Here is a 24,855-nt window from a genome sequence, read left to right on the forward strand (position 1 = left end):
TGTCTTAGGAACCTTTTCGTTACAGAGCGAAGAAACGTAATGAATCTCGTTTAAGACAAAGTGGAAATATACCTGAAGGAAACAAGGGTCTCTCACTGCAAATGCAGCAGCCTGAGCTGGGAGCCCAATGATTGACAGCCAGAGTTATTGTGTCTAATGACCCACAGTCTCTCATCTGCTCCTCTCCCTGTTTCTGGGTCATTCCTTCTCTACCTGAAGTCTGGTATCCAAGCCCGTTCAGTTAGAGGGAAAATCTGATTGGCTGGACTCGGGCCATTGTCCACCTCTGGTTTGATAATCTGCATCAAGGGGACAGAGCCGCCTGGAGCAGGGACTGAGTGACAGAAAGTCCTCAGAGAAAAGGGGGTGGCTGGACAGTTACCCAAAGAGTGTTTCCTGTGTGACCCTGAAGAGGGTAGTAGATTGGGAAAGGAATTCAGAGCTTTTAAAGGAATTCAAAATGCAGACGGCTTTTGAGTGAGAGGTTAGTTCAGGTAAATTCTCTGGGCCAGACCCAAAGGCACTGCTGCTGAGTCATGGCTGGGAGGAAATCTGAGTAGGGGCTTCAATCTGGGAAAGGATCTTATTTCTGCTTTGGACCAAAGTTGCTGAGAAATGACTCTAGCCTTTAACTCGTGGTGAAGTGGAGCGAAAGATGAGGAGCTGAGGTCAGTGGGCGAAGGGGGAGTAGAGACAGCTGAAGTGCAGGACAGGACCCTGTCCTCCTGCAGCGAGGAGCCGGTGGGGGGTTGGGGGTGCCCACGGGAGCTTGGTCAGGCAGAGAAGACAGCTCTTTAGCCTGGTTGTCAAAGGTGGGGTTTCTGTTTTCAAAACCAATGAAGCATATATGTCTTCTTTCCTCCTTTTATTAAAAACTGTTGCATTGCTTTTCCCTAACAAGGTTTTTTTTTTTTTTTTTTCCTAATCTTATCAAATGAAAGTTGGCTGAGGAAGTGGACGTGCCAGGCATTCACCAGGAGCTTGGTGTAGGCCGTTTGCAAGTCCCCTGGTTTTTCTTTCTAGACTCTGCTTCATTGAAAAGAGCAGAGCAGAGAAGGCCCCGTGTGGGTAGTTTCAGCACAGATGTCTTCTATTTTGGACACAGTGTCTGTTGTATGCGGGTGTGTTGTTCCTTCCCCAAGTACCGAGGACGGTGATATCTGCGGTTTTGCGCTTTGCTCTCTCCCACGCAGGTTTGATACCAGCTTCACGTCCTTCTCCGTGCAGCTCTGTGTGGTCACGGCAAACTGATGAGGGCCAGAGCCACTGACAAGTTTACAAGCTGATCGACTGCAGGGTTAGTGGCGCAATCGCGAGACAGGGACGCAGGTGATGCTCCTGCTGTGTTAGGTAGGTAGATAGGTAGCGGTGACGTCATGTGTTACGTGTGAGATGAGTCTTGTTTCTTGCCTGTGTGTGCGTGTGACCACTGCAGCTGCCGCGCTGGCCGTTCCTATAAAAGCACCCACCGTCTTCAGGCTCTCAGCCGCACCGTGGTTTACGCAGAACGGCGGCCTTCTCTGACTGCACTCCGCATCCCTGTGATGTGATGCTCGTCCCCATTCAATCCTGGCACCAAGCTGTCCCCACGCTGGAGCGGGCCTCTGGACCTGCCCCCCCGTGTAGTCCTCTGAGAGGAGCTCAAAACCGCAGGCGGGTCCAGTCATGTCAGAACCTCGTACGCCGGCTGGTTTGGTGGCACTGTGAAGCGGCGTGAGCCGCGGCTCACTCCTCCAGGGGACCCTGCTCTGGAATGGGCTTCGTGGTCGTCAGGTCCAAGCTGAAACTGCCTTTGCTACACTCTTCATTCGCACATGCAGACAGCATGGGATTCTCTGGTACTCGTTGTTCTCTGTGACGTTTCGCATTCGCTCCAAGTGCAGCTGGTCCCGGGGCCGTAGAGAGGATGGTGCTGTGACTCGGTGATGGCCACTGGACGTCCCCAGTGGGCATGTCTCACACGTGATGTCAGCCTGAGCTGCTGTGGACGAGGGCATGTGCTGCTGTGGTTAAGTGGGCCTGGACCCCCTTTCGAGAACGTAAAACCGAAAGTTGAACTGTGCCAGTGATTGTTTCTTGAATCCTCAAGTTTACTTGGTTTTGTTTTCTCTCCGTAGAGTTAGAGCTTTTCGTATCGTTTGGTTTTGTCTTTAATAATTATATTTCTGTTTCATTTTTATTGAGCTAGTTAAAACTGAATCAAAGCTAGTATTTCATCTCCCATTTGGGGAATGATTAGGATATTAGAAACTCAACAAGGGCCCTGTTTGGGGAAGAAATAAAATTAGGATGCAATGATCACTTATTGAAAGTTATTTCTGTTAACTTAGTTTTGAAAGTAACAGCATGCTGCTTACCCGGGGTCCCTGACTCGATCTGGTTATTTAAAGACCAGAGCCTTGTAAAGAATCTATGTCTTTGGTACAGGGGAGTCTCATTGCAGTTGCTCATGTTTTCTCAGTGAGCTAAGTTCACCAGTGACATTCTTTTTGCCAGTGAAAGTTCACAGTACATCTCAATATTTCACATACGTATTGTTTATGTGCTCTACAGAGATGTGTATAAAAAAACACGTAAGGTTGTTCATGGCGGTTTACTGTCAGGGTGAATTTTGACCAGGTCCATTGTTCCTTTGCCCGCCAGCATCTGAACTTAATTCATTCTGGATTGCAGAGCGTCCAGTGATAGCTGATACTTACCGAGCCTTTGACTGTGCAGGGCCCATCTGGGCGCCCTGTGTGCACCGCGAGGGGTGACGCCGTGCTCCCTCTACAGGCCAGACCCCCGAGAAGCCAGCGGGTTTCAAAGCTGAGATGGTCCCAGTCGCTGTGTTTCACAGCCAGCCCTGCCCGCGGAAGCCCAGGCCTTATCTCCTTGGGCAGAGATGGAGCTGGGCTTTCAAGGAAGCCTATAGGTCCTAATGAGGGCTCCGGCTCTTCCTCGGAGAAGCCTCGAGTGTTGGAGAGCTGGGAGCAGAGGAGGGATGCCACTTGACTCACCTGCCAGCAGCGTGCCGTTGGCCGTTACGTGGAGTGCACCGGCCGGGAGAGGCTGGGGAGGTCGCCGGGTCACCTGCCAGCAGTGTGCCGTTGGCCGTTACGTGGAGTGCACCGGCCGGGAGAGGCTGGGGAGGTCGCCGGGTCACCTGCCAGCAGTGTGCCGTTGGCCGTTACGTGGAGTGCACCGGCCGGGTGAGGCTGGGGAGGTCGCCGGGCAGAGGTGGACCCAGAAAGCAGGTGAGAGGCTGTTACAGGAGTCCAGAGGCTGACGACGATCAGGCCTGGTTGGATTCTAAATACATTTGGAAGCAGAGCTGACAAGCTCGGGTGTGGGGTGGAGCCGCAGCCCCCAGCCTTTTTGGTACCAGGGAACAATTTAGTGGAAGACAGTTTTTCCCTCTGATGGGATGGGGGGCAAGGGGGATGGTTCAGGCCGTCCTGTGAGCCATGGGGAGGGCAGATGAAACTTTGCCGTCCCCCCCAACCTCCTGCTGTGCGGCCCCAGCCCTGGGGGGGTGCACCCCCTGCGAGGAGGGCAGAATCAAGGAGGACAGCCCTGAGCACCTGCAGGAGTGGACGCGTCCCTTACCAAGGAAAGGGAGTTCGGGAAGGGACACTAGCTCTGAGTGGATGCGTATGAATTAAGACTTGAACGTGAGGTGCCTGGGAGAGCTGGCAGAGATCTTGAAAACGCAGTGGGATACGCGTGTCTGGGGTGCAGGGGCTGGTGGTCTGGGCCAGGAAGTCATGTAACAGCCCACCTGACGCTGGTCTGGCTGGGGGCTGAGTCTGTGGTCTCGCGCGTCTCCAGGGGCTGAGCCGGCTGCTGGGAGAGGAAGACATTGGGGAGCGCAGTCCTGGGGGTGTCGGGTCTTTTTCTCTCTTTAGGAAAAGGTGGGGATATTTATAGGAAATTTCCTGAACTCTTAAGCACTCTAAGCGAGGGTGTGAAAAAGGAAACAAATGGGAGGTGCCCCCCTAACCATCTGAGGGTGAGGGCATGAAAAGAGGCGTACGGGGGCTATGGTGTGAAGCCCGGAGCAGCGTTGAGCCCCTGTGGACACGGCCGGGGAAATGCGGAGCTGTGAGCAGGGCTTGAGTGGCCACGTGCCCTCCCTGAGCATGCCCTCTCTCTCTGTGGGCACCGCCACTCAGAACCCACCGTTCATCTCCTGTGCACGTCCGTGTCCTTCTACTGAACGTTCTGTGAGACGGCACCCAGACGCGGGACTGTTCTGCATGTAAACTTTCGATGAACGGTATCGTCCTGTATGTGTTTTATAACTTGTTTTTAGTTAACGTTTTGAACGATTTTATCTATGTTGATAGTATGACCTTTTCACTGCTCACTGTCCATTGTAACACTTATAAAGCTGCTTCTTCTCCGGGTCATGGCCCTCTCGGGGGTTTCCCAGTTCTGACCGTGGTAAAGACCCCAGCAGGGACTGTTTCTGAGGCCCCATCCTGGGCAGTGCTTTTCCTCAAGGATGTCCTCTGTCGTCAGCCTGCTGAACTCAAGTCGGCTGTTTTTCACCATTTTTTGGCATCACAGGCTGAGTATCTGATGAAAGCTGTGGACCTCACCGGAAAGATCGTCTTTTCTTACACACCTTTGGCCCGTGGTAGGCTCTTCTCTCCTCCTCTGTAACGCAGACTAGAGAGTGCTCAGCAGTGAGAGCTGGGGACAAGGCCGTGGGCGGGTGGGTGTCAACACTCCTGTGTTCAAGGATGGGACTCAGAGCCCTCACAGGAGGGCAGAGACAGCCTTAAAGTTACTTACCCTTGGATGTGTTCTCATCATCGTGACCACGTGTCCCACTGCTTCCTGTGGCACCGTGCGTGTGACAGTCGCCACGTGCTTGTATGACTCCCTGGCCACCAGAAGGCCTGAGTCTGTGAGCCCTGGAGTACATTCTCGGCGCCCTCCCTGCTCTCCCGTCTGTTTCTTCCTGAACGGTGCTGTGGGCCGGGCTGGGCCCCTGTGTGAGGGCTCAGCCCGTTGCCACCCACGGAGCGGGGACCGGGCCATCCGGGCTTGCCTTCCTGGCTTGTCCGGTGCCTCCACAGGGCCAGCTCGGAGCCGAGACCCTCTCCGCACGAGGCTGAGGCTCTGCTGATGGCAGATGGAGCCAGGAGTCAGCACCCCCAGAGGACAGGCGTCGCCCCTGCCCGTGTCTCGCCGAGGAGTCCCTGCAGACCCGTGGGGCGAGTGCCCAAGACCCGGTCCCCAGAGCGCATGGCGAGCAGCTTCCCCGTCCCATCAGTACTTCCGGAGAGGTGGGAGCCAGGCAGGAGTGCAGCAGCCAGCGCCTCTGCGGGAAAGTGTGAGATCTCACGGTGAAACCCGGAGGCTGATGGTGGATCCGCATGGCCCTCTTCTCCCTGGCTGCCACAGCTCTGAAGCCTGGGGAGCTCCTCACTGAGGAGAAGGTTGCTGCAGAGAAGAAACAGTCAACTGGCAAGATGGTCTCCTGAAAATCCTAAACGTCATGATGGAAATGAAAGGCTGGAAGAAGGATGGGAAGGTGTAGCTGAGGAAGTCTCCCAGGAAGTAGACCCACAAATGAAGCAGCGGCAAATAGAAAAGATAAAAGAAGTTGGGGATCAGTACAAGAAGTCAGCTTCCCTGGTGGCTCAGAAAGAATCTGCCTGCAATGCAGCAGACCCAGGTTCGATCTCTGGGTTGGGAAGTTCTCCGTGAGAAGGGAATGGCTACCCGTCCAGTATTCTTGCCTGGAGAATTCTGCTGACAGAGGAGCCTGGTGGGTTACAGTCCATGGAATCGCAGAGTCGGACACGACTGAGCAACTGACATGCATGAAGTGAAAACCCCGCTATTTGGAAGCGGTGCTCTTACCATTCCCAGACGTGGAAAGTAAGGCTGCAGTAGGTGGATGAGTCACAGGCGGCCACGTGGCTAACCCTGAGGTGAAATTCAGACCCACGTCTATCTGACTGCACCCCCCAGCCCCCGGTCCTGCATGAAACAGGCAGTTGAGTGTCCCTGCGTGTCACACCTGTCAGTGATCACAGGGTTGGTGTGGGGCTATCTGTCCAGCACTTAGGGGCTGTCCAGTCCAAAAAGGTTCTCCATAAAAGGTTAGCCTTTGAGATGATTAACATAGCCACAGAAACCTTTGTGGAGAGGAGGGATAACCAGGCAGGACAAGTCAAGACTGCCTTTGTTTTCTTGATGCTAAAGATTAAAATCCTTAGCTGAGAAGGATGGGAAGAGAGGAGGAAGAAGCACCGTGCTGTGGGGTGGGAAATGATAGAAGTTTGTTGGGAAACCAATGAAAAAGCTTTCCCAGAAGCAGGGGGACAGTACGTCGCTGAGGGTCTGACCGGGGGCTCCCTCATCCAGGAAGTGCCCCGGGTCCGCCCTGAAGCCTGGGGGGAGTGAAGGCAGCAGGGCTGCACGTGCCGTCCAGGCAGGACCCGGAGGACCTTGCGTTCTCCGGATCAGGTATGTTTCTCTTTCTTAATCGTCCAACCTCAGACTCAGAGCAAAAACCCCAAGTGTTGGAAAAGCTATGAATCAAAAAATGAGACTCTAGGAAATGAAAATCATATCCACTGTCTAGAGATGGCACCAGTATGCAGGTGACTTGAAGTGACAGGCACGCTCACCTTGGTTTACTCTGGGGAACCTTGAGATGGGGGCATTCAGAAACGAGGAGCGGGCCTGCGCTCGGGGACCCAGGCCCAGGTCCATTGCTCCGGGCTGTCTCCTGGGACATGGGAGTTGGTGGAGTGTAAGCTCCACGGGGACGAGGGGCTCATCTCGCAGGCTGTTCTGAGTGACGGAGGAATAAACGAGTGAACGGTCGTTATGGAAGACTGCCTCCCAGACCTCTCCTGAAAGCACCAGGCTCTGTGTCTGGTTTCCCAGTGTAAAGATGTGGATACTGTGATTTCCATTTTAGAGTGATCCTATAGCCTGCAGAGAAATTTTTCATGTTGGTTTGATACTGGGTATTATCCATCTTGCAGCCAGAAAAGTGGTTCTTGAGTTGAGTGGTAGAACGTTAGTGTTTCTTTTTTTTTATCTACAGCATTTTTCTCCCTTTGAGTTATCCCTAAAGCATGAATATAATATACTTCTTTTTCCTTAAAATACTGTAGGCTCTGGGTGTTCTTGAATGCCCTTGTGGATATGCTACGCTATTAAAATATGATAATTAAAATTATCTAGTTAATATAATTGGGAAGCAGGATAAGATTTCTCATTAGCAGCACCAAGTCCACGCTTCAGAACGCCTGCTGGGAGATGACAGGGTCCAGTACAGCTTTTGACGCCCTTTTTGTCTCTCGGTTTGCTCATGTGATAATCCATGGTCTAATGATTGTGTGTGTGAGTGTGTGCGTGTGTGAGTGTGTGTGTGTGTGTGCGTGTGTGTGAGTGTGTGTGCGTGTGTGAGTGTGTGTGTGTGTGTGTGCGTGTGTGTGAGTGTGTGTGAGTGTGTGTGTGTGTGTGTGTGAGAAACTGTAGTTAGGATGCTGCAGGAATCAAGGAAGGAAGACAGGCCTGATGGGAGTGCCTGTCCCTTGTGGAGCACGCATGTTGCTTCTCTCCCATTTGCACTCCTAAGCTGCATTACTGTCCAGAGCAACTGAATTTTACAGTTGCTTGGAAGGAATTTCCAAGACAAAGCCAAAAAGTGAGTAGTGTCCGGTGACTGTTGTCATGGCTGGCCTGTGGAGGACAGTACGTGCCCGCCGGCTCAGAGCCCTGACCGGAGTGGAATAAGCGATCCCTCGGGCTCGGTGTTCGGCACTGGAGGCTGGCGCCGGGTTTAGGAACGGCGACACAGGCTTGCTGTACCGAAGAGCAGCGTGCCGCCGGCAGTCAGCTGACACTGGTGTTAGGTTCATGGTCCGGAGGAAATGGAATAAAGCAGCCATACTCATCCCACCTTGAACACTATGGTAAGCGAGTCTCCCCGGTGGAATTGTGTAGTTGGAGCTGTGTTTATGACTTAGTCCCTGCCATGGTTTCTAGGGCTTCTTCAGGAAAGGTCAGCTCTCTCCTGGCCTGTTTCCCCTTTTCTCCTTCTGTCCTGTCTCCCGTCAAAAGCTGTGCTGTGATGTGGATAGCGTGTAACTTAATCAGTGTGTACAATTAGCTGTTCTCATTGTGATCCTTCTCGCTGCTCAGACGGTGTGACTGTGCGGTTTCTCCTTTAGGATATCTCTAATGCTCGTGCTGAGTCATTTTGAGGGACGCAAATGGGGTAACATTCTATTTTTAGCTCCTCGAGGCCCCGAGAGGGCGAAGGGCATTGGGATCCTGTGTGTCCGCTCGGGTCATGCCCACCTAGAGGGATTCGGTTCCAGTTTAAGTAGGACTTTTCAGCTGCTGAGTAAACACAGAGCTCCTGGGAAATGCGTTCACTTTTCCGGTACCTTGTGAAAGGTTGTTTCCTTTTCCTCCCTTGAGAGAGAGAGAATTTTACAAGTTTAAAAGTCCGCCTAGTGAAAGGTTTGCTCACGCCTGTTTGCATCATTCATTTTTCCGTCGAGTGAGGCTCTTATTCTCCCCCCACCCTCCCACCAATTTCCGACTCTTCCACGCCCTCTCTTAAATTTTACCCTGATTCTTCACAGAGGCCAGTACCCTATCCATGACCCATGCGGTGCAGCTTCACATTTGTTCACAGTGATGACATATGTTTTCCATCTGCTCTTTCTGTTCCAGTCATGAGTGTTCACTTTAAAGAGAAAAAAAGAAAAAGAAATCACCTGTTTTCTTTAGACCGTGAACTGCTAAGAGGACCGGAAGGCGATTTTTGTGATTTTTGTGATTTTAATTTGTATTGAGCCCCGTACAAGCTCTTTGCTCACCAGATGTTACAGATGTTGGATAATGTTTTTTTGATAGTGACGGACTCTTAGCTGTAAGACAGGCATTTAGGTCCTGAGGCTCCCCTGTGAGCAAGCTGCTGTACCCGCCGGAAGACAGAGCCAGTCCGGGAGTTTCCTAAGAATTGTTACATTCTATCGGCAAGTGCAGGCGAATATGCTTTATTAGTAAACTACGTCTGCTGGGTTGAATCTACTGTGTTCATTTAAATATGGATGGTGTATTTCTTTTGAAACGTGAAAGATTTCTAAAGCTTTCCTGTTAAGACGACAGTGTACAAACAGCTTGACTCTTCCGTACCTGGCAGTTACCATGTGCGTTTCTGTCCCCACAGAGCTCTGGCATTGAGACTTTAGTGGAGGAGCTCTGCTCCAGGCTGAAGGACCTGCAGAGCCAGCAAGGTGAGAGCGCTGTCCCCGCGGGCTGTCCACATCCACCACGCAGGGCACAGGTCTCAGAACTGATCGGAAAGAAAGAGCACGGAACCACAGTCTTCATACCTGGTGTGTCGCCAGGCCGGTGTCCTGCCCCGTCTTTGGCTGTGGGGGGCTGCTGGTCAGCCCATGGCCATCCTCTGCAGAGAGGTCCCTGCTCTCAGAGGAGTGACTTCATCCGCCGGAGCACTCCCGGAGAGGAGATGAAGCTCTGGATCGGGAGCAATCATCTCTCGTCTTTTCCATCCTCCTCGCTCCTCCCCATCATCCCAAACTAACTCGCCCGTGTGGCAGCGAGGCCTGCAGAGGTGTGTCGCCTGTCAGTTCAGGTTTGCCGCAGGAATTTCTGCCTTGCGTCTTGACGGTTTGGGAAAGGCAGACTCGACAGGCCCATCGAGTCATTGTGATCTGTGAATGCTCACAGCTTCTTTCCCCAGCATTTCTGCATGCCCGTAGAATGAGAATTACCTGTTAAGGGTGTTTCTTTTGCTTGTCCCCTTCATGGTCATCTTGCTGTGCACCCCCAAGTCTCGAGCCTTTTTAAAGGCACAGTTTGTTTCTAATCTGAGGGCAGGATCGTGAGCTAAGAGTTGAAACACGGCCCTTGCTCCCCTAGATGCTAAGTAACAAAGCTAATTGTAGTAACTTTCTTTACATATCAGTTTTAATCAGGAAGAGGCGATATAAAGTCCGTGAGTGCGGAATCTTGTGAGAAAGTATTTTTGGAATCCAAACAGATGTTCTGTTCTTGCAGTGTAATTAATAAGCACCCAGGGGATTGCAGTCTTGTAACCAAGTGCCTCTAGCGTGCTCTGTCAGGGATGAGGTCAGAGGTCTCAGTCCAGTGTTAATGTGGCTGAACAGAGTTTTCCCTGGCTCACTGAAGAAAGAGGTTTCTTTCTTTTTGGCCGTGCCACAGAGCATGTGGGATTTTAGTTCCTTGACCAGGGATGGAACCCACACCCTCTGCAATGGAACCGTACAGTCTTAACCCCCGGACCACTAGGGAAGTCCGTGAAGAAATAGATTTTTATTAAAAAGATAAACTGGTGTAGAGGTCTTTTTAAGCCACAGAAGCCTGTGTGATTTCTGATTAAATTTACTTGAGAAACTTTTAAAAATACGAGCGTTTACTGACTTGATACAAGACAAATCTTTCTGAATTTTTGTTTCGTTAACAGAAGAGAAGATTCACAAGAAGTTAGAGGGGTCTCCCTCTCCAGAGGCAGAATTATCGCCCACAGCGAAGGATCAAGTGGAAATGTACGTCAGGTTGTTCCGCGATAAAGCCGCGCTAACGACTGCCCTGCTTCGTGGTTGACAGGTTTAGTTTGCCATCTTCGGTTTAGTTGCTATTTTATGACTCAGGAATCTATTGAGCACTTACTGTGTGCCTGACACAGAGAGCTCAAAGGTGAATGAGCTGGTCTTATCTTTTTTTCACACACATTGAATCAATATTTGTGAAACTGATAAAATGAACAAGGTTATTATTTATGGTCCGTTCACACATGACCTTTGAAATCCAACGCCCGTCCTTTGAGCCAGCTGTGGGAATTAGGATTGTCCTTGTTTTACACACAAGGAAGCCAGCTTCCCACTACTGATTACCGAGGGAACCTGGGCAAGTCATGAACCCGCGTCAGACTCGTTTCCTGAAGATGCTTTTCTGCTTTTTTCATAAATGGTTTGTATTTAAATTGGCCTCATTGTAAGCAGACTTCCTTATCATACAGGTCATTGGAATCTTCCAAACTTGTAAATCTTAAGCGGAAAGCAGGATGTCGTTGGTCGTGTGGTGTGTGCTATCCGGTGTGGCGCGTGCTGTCCAGCGTGACATGTGCTGTCTGGTGTGGCGTGGTGTGTGCTGTCCAGCGCGGTGGCGTGTGCTGTCCGGCTTGGCGTGACATGTGCTGTCCAGCGTGGTGGCGTGTGCTTTCCAGTGTGGCGTGGCATGTGCTGTCCAGCGTGGTGGCGTGTGCTGTCTGGCATGGCATGGCATGTGCTGTCCAGTGTGGTGGTGTGTGTTGTCCGGCATGGCGTGGCATGTGCTATCTAGCATGGTGGCGTGTGCTGTCCAGTGTGGCATGTGCTGTCCAGCGTGGTGGTGTGTGCTGTCCAGCGTCGTGGCATGTGCTGTCCGGCGTGGTGGTGTGTGCTGTCCGGCGTGGCGTGTGCTGTCTGGCGTGGCTTGGTGTGTGCTGCCCAGCATGGCATGTGCTGTCCGCGTGGCAGCGTGTGCTGTCTGGCATGGCGTGTGCTGTCCGGCATGGCGTGTGCTGTCCAGCATGGCATGTGCTGTCTGGCATGGTGTACTCTGTCCGGCGTGGCGGTGTGTGCTGTCCAGTGTGGGTTGCATCCCGACCCCTAAAGTCCAAAGATTTCATATAAAAAAGAATGTAAAGCATTACATTAGTGTTTTTACTATTGCATATATGTAAACTGATCATGTGGATATATTTGGCTGAGTAAAATACACTGTCGAAATTAATTTCATTTGTTTCTTTTTACACTTCTAACGGGACTCCGAGAACATTAAAAATGACTTACAAAGCTCACAGTATGTTTCCATCAGACAGGTTGGTGTAGACTGAAAAGGAGAGTCCAGCGTAGGCCCTTGAAAACCCGGCCCTGCATCACTCTGTGTGTGACCTTGGCTGGCCTCCGCGATGACAGTCCCCACTCTGGCAGCCAGTCTGACTCTCCTGAGTCTTCCTTGGCCAGTCTAGTCTGTCTCGCTCTGAAACTTTCCGTGGCTACCAGTTTCCTAGCAGACTGAAACCCTGTCTCCAAACGCTTCCACGCCAGCCTCCTGGTTTCCCGCCCCATGTTGCAGGAGCCACTGCTCTCCCGAGGCGTGGGGCCAGCGTCTTCGTATCCTCGCCCAGGTTCCCACGCCGCACAGCCGGCGCTCACCAGACTGCAGCATGCCTGGAGCATCAGGCTCAGGTGTGGTCCACCTCATCTGATTCTTTCGGGCCTCGCCAGAATCCATCCCCTTTCCCGAACCCTTAAATCCCACGATCGCTGCCATTTCCGATGGCCTGCTTAACCAGCGGGGCGTCGCACTTGGCTTCTGAGGAGGAGACACGGTGGCAGTCAGCGACTCACTGTGCATGTTAATTCCTCCCCTCTTCACAGCTCTGTGAGGTAGGTACTGTGTTCAGCCGTTTTCTAGGCCACGGGTTTAGGACCTGTGCCTAAGGTCACAGAGCTGGCAGAGAGCAGAATGAGGACTCGGGCCCAGGGAGTGTGGCTTCAGAGCGTGTGCTCGCAACAACTTTACTCTCCAGCTCTTCACCCATATGTTTCTAGTGCGTGCGGCAGCCGTGTAAGAGAGGCCCCGGTACCCCCGTTTTCCAGGTGTTCTGTGCGTGCCAGCCGTGTGAGAGAGGTCCCGGTACCCCCGTTTTCCAGGTTTTCTGTGGGTGCAGCAGCCGTGTGAGAGAGGTCCTGCTACCCCCGTTTTCCAGGTTTTCTGTGCGTGCGGCAGCCGTGTGAGAGAAGCCCCGGTACCCCCGTTTTCCAGGTTTTCTGTGCGTGCGGCAGCCGTGTGAGAGAAGCCCCGGTACCCCCGTTTTCCAGGTTTTCTGTGTGTGCGGCAGCCGTGTGAGAGAGGCCCCCGTACCCCCGTTTTAGGAGATGGCCTGTGCCATTGCACGCGTAGCTTAACGTCACAAGCGGAGGAAATGAGCTGATTCACGTTCAGACAGTCCTCATCAGAATGTTAGCATTCTTCCCACCGTATCCCATTTGTACTTTGTGACTTTACGAAAATCCAAAGTTTAAAGTCGTCAGCTTAACATACTCTCTAAGTATTCCTGTAGCACTTATCTCGGTGTTGAACTTCGAAGGTGCTTGATCCATGGACCTAAATTTAAAGGTTTTACTGTATTGTCAAATTTTTTTTTTAAGTTGCTCACTCATGGATGCCGTGTAAACACTGACTCTGTTGAAATGAAATACCCCATTTCTAGACGGGTGACATTGTTTTTCTATATTGGGTAACGCCCTGAGCGCCCACTTCTGAAATCTCTTGCTGTTTTTCCAGGTACTATGAAGCGTTTCCACCGCTGTCCGAGAAGCCAGTTTGCCTGCAGGAAATCATGACCGTGTGGAACAAGTCCGCCGTCGGCTCCTACTCGAGCTCGTCCTCCTCGTCCACAGCCCCTCCAGCCAGCACAGACACGCCCTCCCCCAAGGATTGCAACAGCGAAGGCGAGATCATCCGGGAAAGAAGCGGCGACGCGCCGCCCGCCAGCCTGCACGAGAGAACACAGAGCGGCCGCAGCCACAGCGAGAAGGAGAACAGGTTCAGGAACGGGCCCAGCGAAGAGCGGCCCGCGCCGCCGCCGCCGTCCAAGAAGCAGAGCCGGCACCGGCCGGACGGGAAGCCGCGCCCGCGCTCCTGGTCATCCGGCTCCAGCGAAGCCGGCTCGAGCTCCAGCGGGAACCAGGGGGAGCCCAAGGCGTCCGCGAAGTGCGTGAAGTTGAGGCACAAGGTGCGGGAGATCCGGAACAAGAAAGGAGCGCGCAGCGGGCAGAGCCGGCTCTCGCTGAAGCGCGGCGAGAAGGCGGAGAGAAGCCCACACGCCGCCGGGAGCAGCAGCAGCAGCGGCGGTGGCGGTTCCTTCCGACAGCTGTGCAAGCGGGGCAAGCGGCCGCTGAAGGAGCTGGGCAGGAAGGAGGCGGGGGGTGCCGAGGGCAGAGACCTGTTCCTGGAGAGCAGGACGGACAGGGAGTACAAGGAGGAGCCGCTGTGGTACACCGAGCCCATCGCCGAGTACTTCGTCCCTCTGAGCAGAAAAAGCAAGCTGGAGACCACGTACCGCAACAGGCAAGACGCCGGCGACGTGACCTCAGCGGCCGTGGAGGAGTTGTCCGAGTCAGTGCACGGCCTCTGCATCAGCAACAATAATATTCATAAAACATACCTCGCAGCAGGTACTTTCATCGATGGTCATTTTGTAGAAATGCCTGCAGTCATAAATGAGGACATCGACCTCGCTGGGACCTCATTCTGTCCTCTGCCAGAGGACGACAAATACTTGGATGATATTCATCTGTCAGAACTAACACACTTCTACGAAGTGGATATTGACCAATCCATGTTGGATCCCGGTGCCTCAGAAACCACGCAAGGAGAAAGTCGGATTTTGAATATGATTCGACAAAAAAGCAAAGAGAAGACAGATTTTGAGGCAGAATGTTGCATAGTGTTAGATGGAATGGAGTTGCAAGGGGAACGTGCAATATGGGCAGATTGTACCAGCTCTGTGGGCGCCGAGGGCTTTCTCCTGCAAGACCTTGGCAGCCTGGCCCAGTTCTGGGAGTGCTGTTCGTCCAGCTCTGGCGATGCCGACGGGGAGAGTTTTGCGGGAGACTCCCCGGTTCGACTCTCCCCGACCTTAGACAGCACAGCGCTCAATCCGCATTTGCTGGCCGGCAATCAAGAGCTCTTTTCAGATATTAATGAAGGATCTGGTATAAACTCCTGTTTTTCAGTGTTTGAAGTGCAATGCAGTAATTCTGTTTTACCATTTTCTTTTGAAACACTCAACTTGGGAAATGAAAATACAGATTCTAGTGCTAACATGCTTGGGAAAACACAGTCTAGATTACTAATATGGACCAAAAATAGTGCCTTCGAGGAAAATGAACACTGTTCTAATCTTTCAACAAGAACTTGCAGTCCGTGGTCCCATTCAGAAGAAACACGTTCAGACAATGAGACGTTAAGTGTCCAGTTTGAAGAGTCCACACAGTTTAACGCAGAGGATATTAACTATGTAGTTCCTAGAGTCTCATCCAATTATGTAGATGAAGAACTCCTAGATTTTTTGCAGGATGAAACTTGCCAGCAAAACAGTAGGACTTTAGGAGAAATCCCAACGTTAGTTTTCCAAAAAAAATCTAAACTAGAATCTATCTGTGGTATTCAGCTAGAACAAAAAACAGAGAACAAAGCCTTCGAAACTACGCAAGCGTGTAGTGAAGGCAGTCCGCGTGGAGATGGCTACAGCTCAGGGGTTATTAAAGACATTTGGACAAAGATGGCAGACAGAAATTCTGCAGCTCTACTAGAAATAGAAAGCGTTGATGATGAGTTGTTTCCGACAGATGTAAATAACTACTGCTGCTGTTTGGATGCTGAGGCTCCAATGGAGCCCCTCCAGGAGCCAAACAAGGCTGTGCAGAGATCAGAGTACCACCTGTGGGAGGGCCAGAAAGAGACCCTGGAGAAGAGAGCCTTTGTGTCCGGCGAGCTGTCCAAGGTGGATGGCGGGGACTACACCACCCCGTCGAAACCTTGGGATGTGGCCCAAGACAAAGGGAACTCATTCATCCTGGGAGGGGTTTACGGGGAGCTCAAAACGTTTAACAGCGATGCAGGGTGGGCAGTCGTACCGCCCAGTCACGCCAAAGGGAGTTTGCTGCAGTGTGCCGCTTCTGACGTGGTGACCATAGCGGGGACAGATGTCTTTATGACCCCCGGAAACAGCTTCGCTCCTGGTCACAGGCAGTTATGGAAACCCTTTGTGTCCCTGGAACAGAACGACCAGCCGAAGAGCGGGGAAAACGGATTGAATAAGGGATTTTCCTTCATCTTCCATGAAGACTTACTAGGAGCTTGTGGCAACTTTCAAGTTGAAGATCCTGGACTCGAGTATCCCTTCTCTTCTTTTGACTTAAGCAATCCGTTTTCACAAGTTCTCCACGTAGAGTGTTCCTTTGAACCCGAAGGGATTGCATCTTTCAGTCCAAGCTTCAAACCGAAGTCAATCCTCTGCTCTGATTCCGACAGTGAAGTTTTCCACCCCAGGATATGCGACGTCGACAGAACACAGTACCGGGCTATCCGGATCTCCCCCAGGACTCACTTTCGCCCCATCTCTGCATCTGAACTCTCCCCCGGAGGAGGAAGTGAGTCAGAATTTGAATCCGAGAGAGACGAAGCAAATGTTCCCATTCCTTCTCAAGTCGACGCATTCGAAGATCCACAGGCAGATCTCAAACCGCTTGAAGAGGACGCAGAGAAAGAAGGCCATTACTATGGGAAGTCCGAGCTTGAGTCTGGGAAGTTCCTCCCCAGGTTAAAGAAGTCTGGGATGGAGAAGAGTGCCCAGACATCCCTGGATTCCCAGGAGGAGTCGGCCGGGGTCCTGCCAGCAGGAGAGCGGAACCCGTGTCTGGAGTGCAGCATGAGCGAGCCTCTGGAGATCGACCTGGAAAGCCCAGAAGCAAACTGTAAAATAATGGCACAGTGCGAGGAAGAAATTAATCATTTCTGCAGCTGCAAAGCAGGTTGTCAGTTCCCTGCTTATGAAGATAATCCAGTTTCTTCAGGACAGCTGGAAGAGGTATGTGTCAGTGGGGATCGGTACTTGGTGAAAGGATTTGATCAGACTTTAAGAACAGCCATTTCAGGCAAAGAAAAGATAGAGTTAAATTATTGGGAATTTAGCTTGAACGTCTTAAAACTTAGCATCCTTGGATTTGATGTTTATCAATTTGAACTAGACAATTGACATTTTTAGATAAATCAGAGTATGAGGTGTTTCTGAGTGGTTTAACATGCATGTGCTATGCTTAAAGCAAAGCTTTCCCAACTGATGAATCCAGAAGTGGCCGTTCACTCTTCGGAAGGCCCCTTGCTCCTCAGAAATGGCGGCGAAAGGTTTCTTGAAGTAGGAAGCCTGTCTGACTGTCTCTGCAACACTGATTAGTTTATAAAAAGTTAACGTTTTACATGTAAGATAAATTACATCTCTGTAGAATTCTCTGAAATTTTTTGTGGTACATGTAGAAATTAACCCTCAATACAAATGTAACAAAATAACTTCCACAGAATCCCTGCAGGTGTACCCTTGCTTATTACAAAGTATGTGTTCCTGAAGTTACCTGAACTGTATGGGTCAGTCGGTCAAATGAGGTTAATAGGAATAGTGTTTTAAAGGAGTCATTGTGCCGTCTGACGTTGCTGAGAAGTGATCTGAGGGTAAACTGTATAAGAAGAAACAGTGACACTGATGACCTGTGCCCAAGGAGAAGCCTGGGGCTCTGCCCCCGCCCCGGCCCTTTTCCAGGTGCAGCTTTTTAAAAAGTCAGGTGGAGGTATCGAGAAGTCAGGCCACCTGTGGCTGGACAGCCGCTGGGTCATCCCTTCCTCGCCTCCGTCGTCCTGCACGCTCCGCCTGCCTGCCCGCCCTCCACGTGGTTCTGTCCAGCTGGACCCAGGAGGCGCCCCTCCCTCTGCTAAGTCGCTTCAGTCATGTCCGACTCTCTGCGACCCCATAGACGGCAGCCCACCAGGCTCCCCCGTCCCTGGGATTCTCCAGGCAAGAACACTGGAGTGGGTTGCCATTTCCTTCTCCAGTGCATGAAAGTGAAAAGTGAAAGTGAAGTCGCTCAGTCGTGTCCGACTCCTAGCGACCCCATGGACTGCAGCCCACCAGGCTCCTCCGTCCATGGGATTTTCCAGGCAAGACTACTGGAGTGGGGTGCCATCACCTTCTCCAGAAATCATTTCTGCTTCCTTTTAATTTTCATGTGCTTTATGCCTTTCCTCTTAGTTGCATTTGCCATTTTTCATGAGTCATCGGTGTCCTTTCTTTGTTAAGTTGTGAGCTCCTGAATCCTATGGATTCAGATGCCATATCATTCATGTGTCCAGTCAGTGCACAGGTGTGGCCCTAAGCGCAGGTGGTGGTGGGAAGCCCCCACAGCAACCCAAGAATCACTCTCGGAGGCACTTGCCTGGGGATATTTAGCCAGGAATTGAATCCCACCGAAACACTGACATCTGAGTTGCTCAGAACAGCAAAAAAGTATAACGCTGTTAGCCTTCATCTGTTTGCTGGTCACCCCACCTTTCATCCTTAAAAGTGTCCTCACGTACTTTGTGTCTCGCCTGGCTCCAGACGGGGAATGAAGAAAAAGAGTGAGAGCGAGTCCGCATCACAGCCACCGCTACAGGCCTCCACCTCCTGGGTGTTGGCATCTCTGTGTGTTATCAGAGCTCTGGCTTGTCTGACAGGTCTGTTCAGTTCAGGCGCTCGGTCGTGTCCGGCTCTTTGCGACCCCATGGACTGCAGCATGCCAGGCCTCCCTGTCCATCACCAACTCCTGGAGTTTAATCAAACTCATGTCCGTTGGGTCGGTGATGCCATCCAGCCCTCTCATCCTCTGTTGTCCCCTTCTCCTCCTGCCCTCCTCTTTCCCAGCAAAGCTGACAGGTCTGGGGCGCCAGCTAAGTCCTCGGAGGACCCTCGCCGTCCCGGGTCCTCTCAGCCCTCGTCTCAGCATCGTTGCCTACAGCTCCCACCTCGTAGCTTCATCTGAGCTGCAGAAAGGTTGAGGGTGGCCCAAAAGGCCCCAGTTTGGGGCCAGGATCTTGCCTCTTCACTCTCACGCTGCCTGTCCGTCTCGGAGATCTCCAGCCAGGTCGTCTCCCCGCCACTTCCCTGAGTGAGGGCAGTCTTTGCAGAGGGCAGGGCTCTGTTTTTTTAAAAAGTCACTAGTTGCCCATCTGTTTTAGAGCATAGGTGGTCTAGAATGTAGGGTTTCTGGTAGAATTGGTACGCAGGAGCCTGAATTAATGATGCTTTTCAAAAGGTTAGTTGAGTTCAGTTCAGCAAACATTTATTAAACACTCGCCTGTCCTGGGCACATCCCTGCGGCAGGTGCCCTGAGTGAACCAGAGGCTGTCCTTGCCCCGGGAGAATTCAGCCTGGTCCTGAAGACCAAGCGCGAGCAGCTGATTTGCTCTCCGTCACGCAGGTCATTGTCTGCCGTGGTTCCGATGCGGGCGCTCCGGGAGGGCGTGTCCGTGGCACCAGTCCCCTCCTCGCCGCGACATGAGTCCCAGCGTGCTGCCCCTGAGGACCCTGCGTGCTTGTGGAAGCACATACATGCGCGTGCACATGTGTTCTGTCTGCTGTTTTTTTTGGTCCCACTTTTCTTTTTTTTTTTTTTTGGACTGAAATGACACTTTATTTAGAATCACCCTTCTTTATTTTCTGCATATTATTTCTGCACATTCTGCATTTTCTCCATCATTTGGAGGTACTATAATTTCCTAGCTGGTTCCTTACATTTGAGGGTGTTTGTGTGTGTGAGTCACTCAGTCGTGTCCAACTCTTTGCGACCCCATGGACTGTAGCCTGCCGGGCTTCTCTGTCCATGGAATTACCAGGCAAGAATACTGGAGTGGATTGCAATTCCCTTCTCCAGAGGAACTTCCCAACCCAGGGATCAAATCCTGGTCTCCTGCTACAAGGAAGTCCTTTGAGGGTGTTCCGGCCCACATAATTTGAGGTGGCAGGGATGACAGCCTGGGGAGGGTGAACACAGGAGGAGTGGGAACCCAGAGGAGGACCGACCCGGCCTGAGAGTGCAGAGGAGGCTGGTGCACAGACCGGCGTGTCCCGGGGCGGAAGGGAGGAGGCGGGGCCCGCCAGGCAGAAGCAGCAGCAGTCGCACCGGTGAGCGGCTCACCTGTGCAGGGTGGCGGCCAGCACGCGGTCGCGGCAGCTGAGGTGTGAGGGAAAGGTGAGGACAGGTGAGCCGTGGGCCTCGGTGCCCAGCTCTGCGTGCCCTTGTGGCAGGAGCATCTGCTCTGTCGTGCCCTCGAAGGCGCAGAGCAGCAGCAAGAGGCTTCATCGTGCCTCCAGGAGTTTGCAGTCCAGGAGGGGAAGGCGTCCCTTGGGACAGGCAGCAGTGCCATGGGGGTCAGGGGCTCTGACCAGCGGAGGGCGTGAGGGCCCAGCCCACCTGCGCCAGACACTGTGCCCTCTATTACCACCACCCCCCTACCGAATGCCCGCAGTGACATTCCCCACCCCTCCCCAGGATGGCTCAGGGCACGTGGGCCCGGAGGGTGGGCCACCCGCCCCAGATCCCTGCATGAGAGCCAGAGCCAGAGTTCCTTCCAGGGAGGGGGCCCGGACTTCAGTCTTGTCACCAGAAGCAGGAGTGTGCAGTGTGGATTTAAAGCAGCAAGCATTTACCCAACTTTCATCTCCTGGAGAATTACTGACCGTTACATCTCCTGCTACAGACGTTTTCGATAAGGCTTTCTGGGTAGTGTTCACGTCTTCCCTCTTTACCATTTCCTTCATCCATCACACGTTTGTTAAGAGCCGCTCTGTCTGGGCGCTGCTCTAGGGGCCAGGTATAAAGGAACAGAGAGAGATGGCTCCTGCATCCTTGGACGTACGTTCCGTGAGCAGCGTGAAGCTACGCGTACGTTAGAACGCCTGTGCCGTGGGAAGGCAGAGCGGATGAGGACGTGGCGGGAGGGGGTGCTCAGAGCAGCGTGCCGCAGTGGAGCCCCGCGTCAGGGCAGGCCTCGTGGCCGAGGCGCGGTCGAAGAGAGGTGTCCCAGTAGCCAGTCAGCCTGGAGCGGCCTGGAGGCGGGGGAGCAGAGCTGAGGCAGAGGTTCCGGGACCGCCCAGGGCTGTGCCCCATTCTGTTCTCCGTCTCCTCCAGCATGTCTTCATTATTTCATGCTCAGCCATGGCAGAAGCTGAATTAATACGTTAAACAGACATTAGTCAAGCAAGGCCTCCTGGTCATCTTTGGCGTGCAGGCTTCAACGCTGGAAATAGCTGAGTGGAAAGATGTCATAATGTAATGCATATTCACTGACCACATATTCAACGTAAACAAAACAGAAGAAATAAGTCCTCGCCATTGGAATTGACACTCAAAGGAAGGATGCAGGAAAAAAAACTTAAGAGACGATGGCAGAAACTGCATGACCCAACCAACAGTGGTCTCAGCAGGCCGTGGGAGCAGCGTGCTGGGCCGTCAGGGCCTCCGGCTGGGAGGGGGGCTGTTCTCAGGCCAGCGGCCGTGGTGTCCCCGCTCTGTGCCAGCCCTCCCCCTGCAGGGGTGCCCATCAGTGAGACGCGGCTCCTGCCCTTGCACTCACTGTCCGGTCGGCTTGTGTCTGTCTCATCTCCTCCTCCTGTCCTTGCTGACCCAGCCGCCTGTCTGTCCCTTGACGCCCTCTAGCCTGCTCTTCCCCACCTGTCCTGTCCGTCCTGATGGGTCCTCTCCCTCTTCCTCTTCCTACTCTTTACCCCACGCCCTGAATCCCAGGAAAGGATTAAAGGATGAGCAGTCCAGCTGCGCCCACCTGAACAAACACTCGATCGTCCCACGGCCGCCCCAGGTGTTTTTCTTCGCAGGTAGGAGCTGGTCACCTTCGAATCCATCGCCCCTCGGTAGTGCCTTGGGTGACGGAAACGCGTTTGTCCAGGGAGCCGTCGTTAGCACTGAGGCGCTGAGGAGGGCCGGGGCTTTCCAGCGAGGCCTTCCAGTGCTGTGAGCTGAGTGCCCAATGCAGGAATCATCACCTCGAATTAACCGCAGCCCTGGCACATTGCTGGCTTCATCTGCGAGCCCTGGCCTCCTCCGTGCAGTTGACCTTGGTGTCTGCTTGTCTAATAGCTTTGCTAATCGTTGTTGTTAGGATACGCTGCAAGAGAGAACGGTGGCGGTTGAGTGGCTGCTCTGGGTGGACAGAATGAAGTCCTCTTCAGCTTCTGATTGAAGAGTATTTCTAAAAAGTTAAATGAAAATCAGGATCTGACATACATTTGCCATTTAGCTTAATAAACACACATTCCTGAGTCCAAAAAGTTTTTGATAAAGTGATTTACGTTGTTTGTTTAGAATTTAAAAAATCCTATCAGAGAATTGAAGATCATTGGTTGCTGAAACAGATCAGGTTTTAAACTTGTGATGAAACACCTTCTGAAACCAAGGTCTATGCAGTGTTCATAGAGCACGTGCATCGGTCCAGCAGACCCTTGTTGAGGCTGTGAGGGGTGGTGGGAGGTGCGGATTTGCCCAAAGCTGGCCTCACCCTGGAGGGCAGGCCGAGCAGGAAAGGAGCAGGGAGGGGGGGTGCCCTGTCCCCAGCATCCCGGGGTGCACCTGTGGTGGCCGCGGCTGGCCCCGCCCAGGATGGTGGGCAGGTCCTGCTGGAGCTCAAGAGCTCTGCCAGTGAAGGGTGGGGCCTGGGCTCGGACTTGGTCCCCGTCCCCGGCATGGGCGCCTTCCGCTGTGCCGGGGCCTGGGGCCTGCACAGGATGTGGGGTCTCTCCTGTGCTCCAGAGTCCCGCTTTCCTCTCTTTTTCCATGTATGTTTCCTGTCTTGAAGCTGAATTACTGTCTGTTTGGTTATTTGGTTTTAGTCTCAGCTTCCTTCTGGTTCTCACTGAAGCAGATCATTGCTGTAAAGACCATTAGGTTGGTATTGCTTCTTTGACTCCCTCCTGCCTGAGTGTGTGAAGAAGAGAGTCCTCCCCACACTTGAGTGGGGAGGAGGGGCTCAGGGCCACATACACCTCCCCCCGCCACCCCCGCTAGGTCTGCTGTTCCAAAATCTGGAAACTTGCTTTCCTCAAGGCTGTTTCCTGTTGTTTTTGTCTTGTGATAATCTTGTTGTACTTTTCGTATTCCATTTCCAGTATCAGTGCTTTTCTTAAGAAAAACTTCCTTTATGTGCTGTGAACGTGGCTTTTTTTTTGTTCACCTTGTCTAGTAGAACAGTGAGAGTGAACATCGCTCAGTCGTGTCTGACTCTCTGCGACTTCATAGACTGTACAGTCCGTGGAATTCTCCAGGCCAGAATACTGGAGTGGGTAGCCTTTCCCTTCTCCAGGGGATCTTCCCAACCCAGGAATGGGACCCAGGGTCTCCTGCTTTGCAGGCGGATTCTTTAGCAACTGAGCTATCAGGGAAGCCAGTAAAATGGTAAAAAATAAAACCAATTAAAAAAATCCTGGGTTTGCAGTCACTAGTTTCTAATGCCTGAATTTTCCCTTTTATCTTGAAAGTTTGTAAACTTGGTCTGTGTTTGGTTTACTCTAAGCAGTTCCCTGTACTGAACACTGACGTGCATGGAATGAACCGGAGTCAAGAGAGACAAACCTGGTGGGAAAAAGCCTTGTACTCGCCTCTCTTCCCCGCCTCGGAGTGTGAAGGTAAGGAGGCCTGACGCGGTCCTTCCCCTGCTCAGATCTCTTAGCTCCGTAAAGAGCAGTCTGTTCCTTTTGCCGTGAATATCGGTCCAGGAGCATTTGTGTGGCAGGCGTTGGTCAGGGGCAACTGGGGACACAAGAGGTGAGCACGGGCTGGACCCCACTCTTATGCCCACCAACAGCCTAGGGCGGGGTGGGCCGTGGAGACACGTAAGCCCCCAGTGAGGGGGGCAAAGGCGGGAGGGGTGGTGGCCAGTCAGGGTGGGAACCAGAGGTCCCCCCAGGCCCAGCCGAGGCTGGAGAGACCAGCAGGGGATGAGCCGAGTTGGTCAGCAGGCTCGTGAGTTCTGCCGCGTTAGGTGGAGTTTGAACAGGGAGGAGAAGAGGGCCGCTTGCAAGAGCTCACCTTGGAGGGTGTCAGGTCAGGTGCTTTTTTTTTCTAAAGCAATTCTAGCAATAGAATCAGAGTGGGGAAGGAATGGAAAGACTGGAGGACACCTGCCGGGGCTCTTGGGCTCTTGCTGTGGTCTGGGATGACAAGATAAAGGCCCCTGTTGGGGAAGGAGAGCAGAGAGCAGCCCTGGGGGGCTGTGTGGAGGAGGCCAGAGTTTGCTGAGTGCCTTTCTGTGACAGCGAGCCATGGGAGAGCACTTGGGCAGACCAGGGAGAGGGACATGGGGGCAGACTGGGGAAGGGCTTCTCGAACCTCCCGGCAGGGGCACCTCCTCGGAAGCAACAAACAGCCCAGGCCTGCCATTCTGGGGGAGGAGAGACCGAGGAGGTGGTCAAGCGGTCAGCTCGGCCTGACCCCGTGCGGCCAGCCGTGGTCGCCTGGGCTCCGCCGGCTGCGGTGCTGGTCTCGTGGTCTTTCCGCTCAGGGCCCTGGGAGGAGGCCGGGCTCCGGTTGGTATTCACGTGTTCACGTGTGCGTCCCATCTCCCCTCCCCGCCCGCAGGGCAGTGCCCTCGCAGCCTGGCCTCAGCTGACAGGGGGACCTGGGGTTGTCCACGTCTTCGTCCTGTGGGCACAGAAGCAGCTCCCCACCTCTGCCTCCCCAAGGGTCATCAGGGCAGCAGAGTCTTCATTTCCAGCATCTTTTTTATTTAACAGCCTCTATTGAAGGCCGGCTCCTTTGCCATTAGCTAATATTTAGCCACTCTTCATTATTTCCAAGGTGCTTCAATCTTTACAGCCCCCACAAAAAGCCTGGTTTTGCCTCAGATGGTGCACCCATCTGAATGGGTCCAGCTGTTCGGCCCAGGCCTGAGTGCTGGCCGTAGCCCTGAGGTCCAAGCGTGCTCTCTCTCCAGCGGCCTCTGCACACTGCGCTCTGGAGATGCAGGGATGATAGGAGTGCAGACTGGACCCTGACCTGAGTCCAGTGGGAGCCCTGACTGAGCAAGTCCCAGTTGCGGTCACGGGGAATGCAGATGGGGAGGGCCAGGGGGCCCCACACCCAGGAAGTGCCGCCTGGAACGGGGGCGGGTAGGGGCCTGCACGGGGTGACTCCCAAGCACCCTGGGTTGGCTTCATACCTGGGCCGCGGGGGTGACCCCCAAGCACCC

At 53.0% G+C, this 24,855-nt stretch overlaps 1 protein-coding gene across 7 annotated transcripts in view; it reads left to right on the forward strand.

The window, feature by feature from the left end:
• KIAA0232 (KIAA0232 ortholog) overlaps window positions 1–24,855 on the forward strand; it is an 81,307-nt gene that overhangs the window by 48,617 nt on the left and 7,835 nt on the right. For 3 of the 7 annotated variants that reach the window (XM_061420914.1, XM_061420919.1, XM_061420917.1), the window contains exons 4-7: window positions 9,197–9,263; window positions 10,478–10,559; window positions 13,348–16,657; window positions 23,182–23,293. In XM_061420914.1, coding sequence (XP_061276898.1) covers window positions 9,197–9,263; window positions 10,478–10,559; window positions 13,348–16,657; window positions 23,182–23,293 — 3,571 coding nt within the window. Of the gene's footprint in view, window positions 1–4,868; window positions 7,929–9,196; window positions 9,264–10,477; window positions 10,560–13,347; window positions 16,658–23,181; window positions 23,294–24,855 lie in introns of those variants that run through there. The other 4 variants (XM_061420918.1, XM_061420915.1, XM_061420916.1 and 1 more) reach the window with 2 other exon arrangements.

This window comes from Bos javanicus, chromosome 6 (genome assembly GCF_032452875.1).
Source record: "Bos javanicus breed banteng chromosome 6, ARS-OSU_banteng_1.0, whole genome shotgun sequence".
NCBI lineage: Eukaryota > Metazoa > Chordata > Mammalia > Artiodactyla > Bovidae > Bos > Bos javanicus.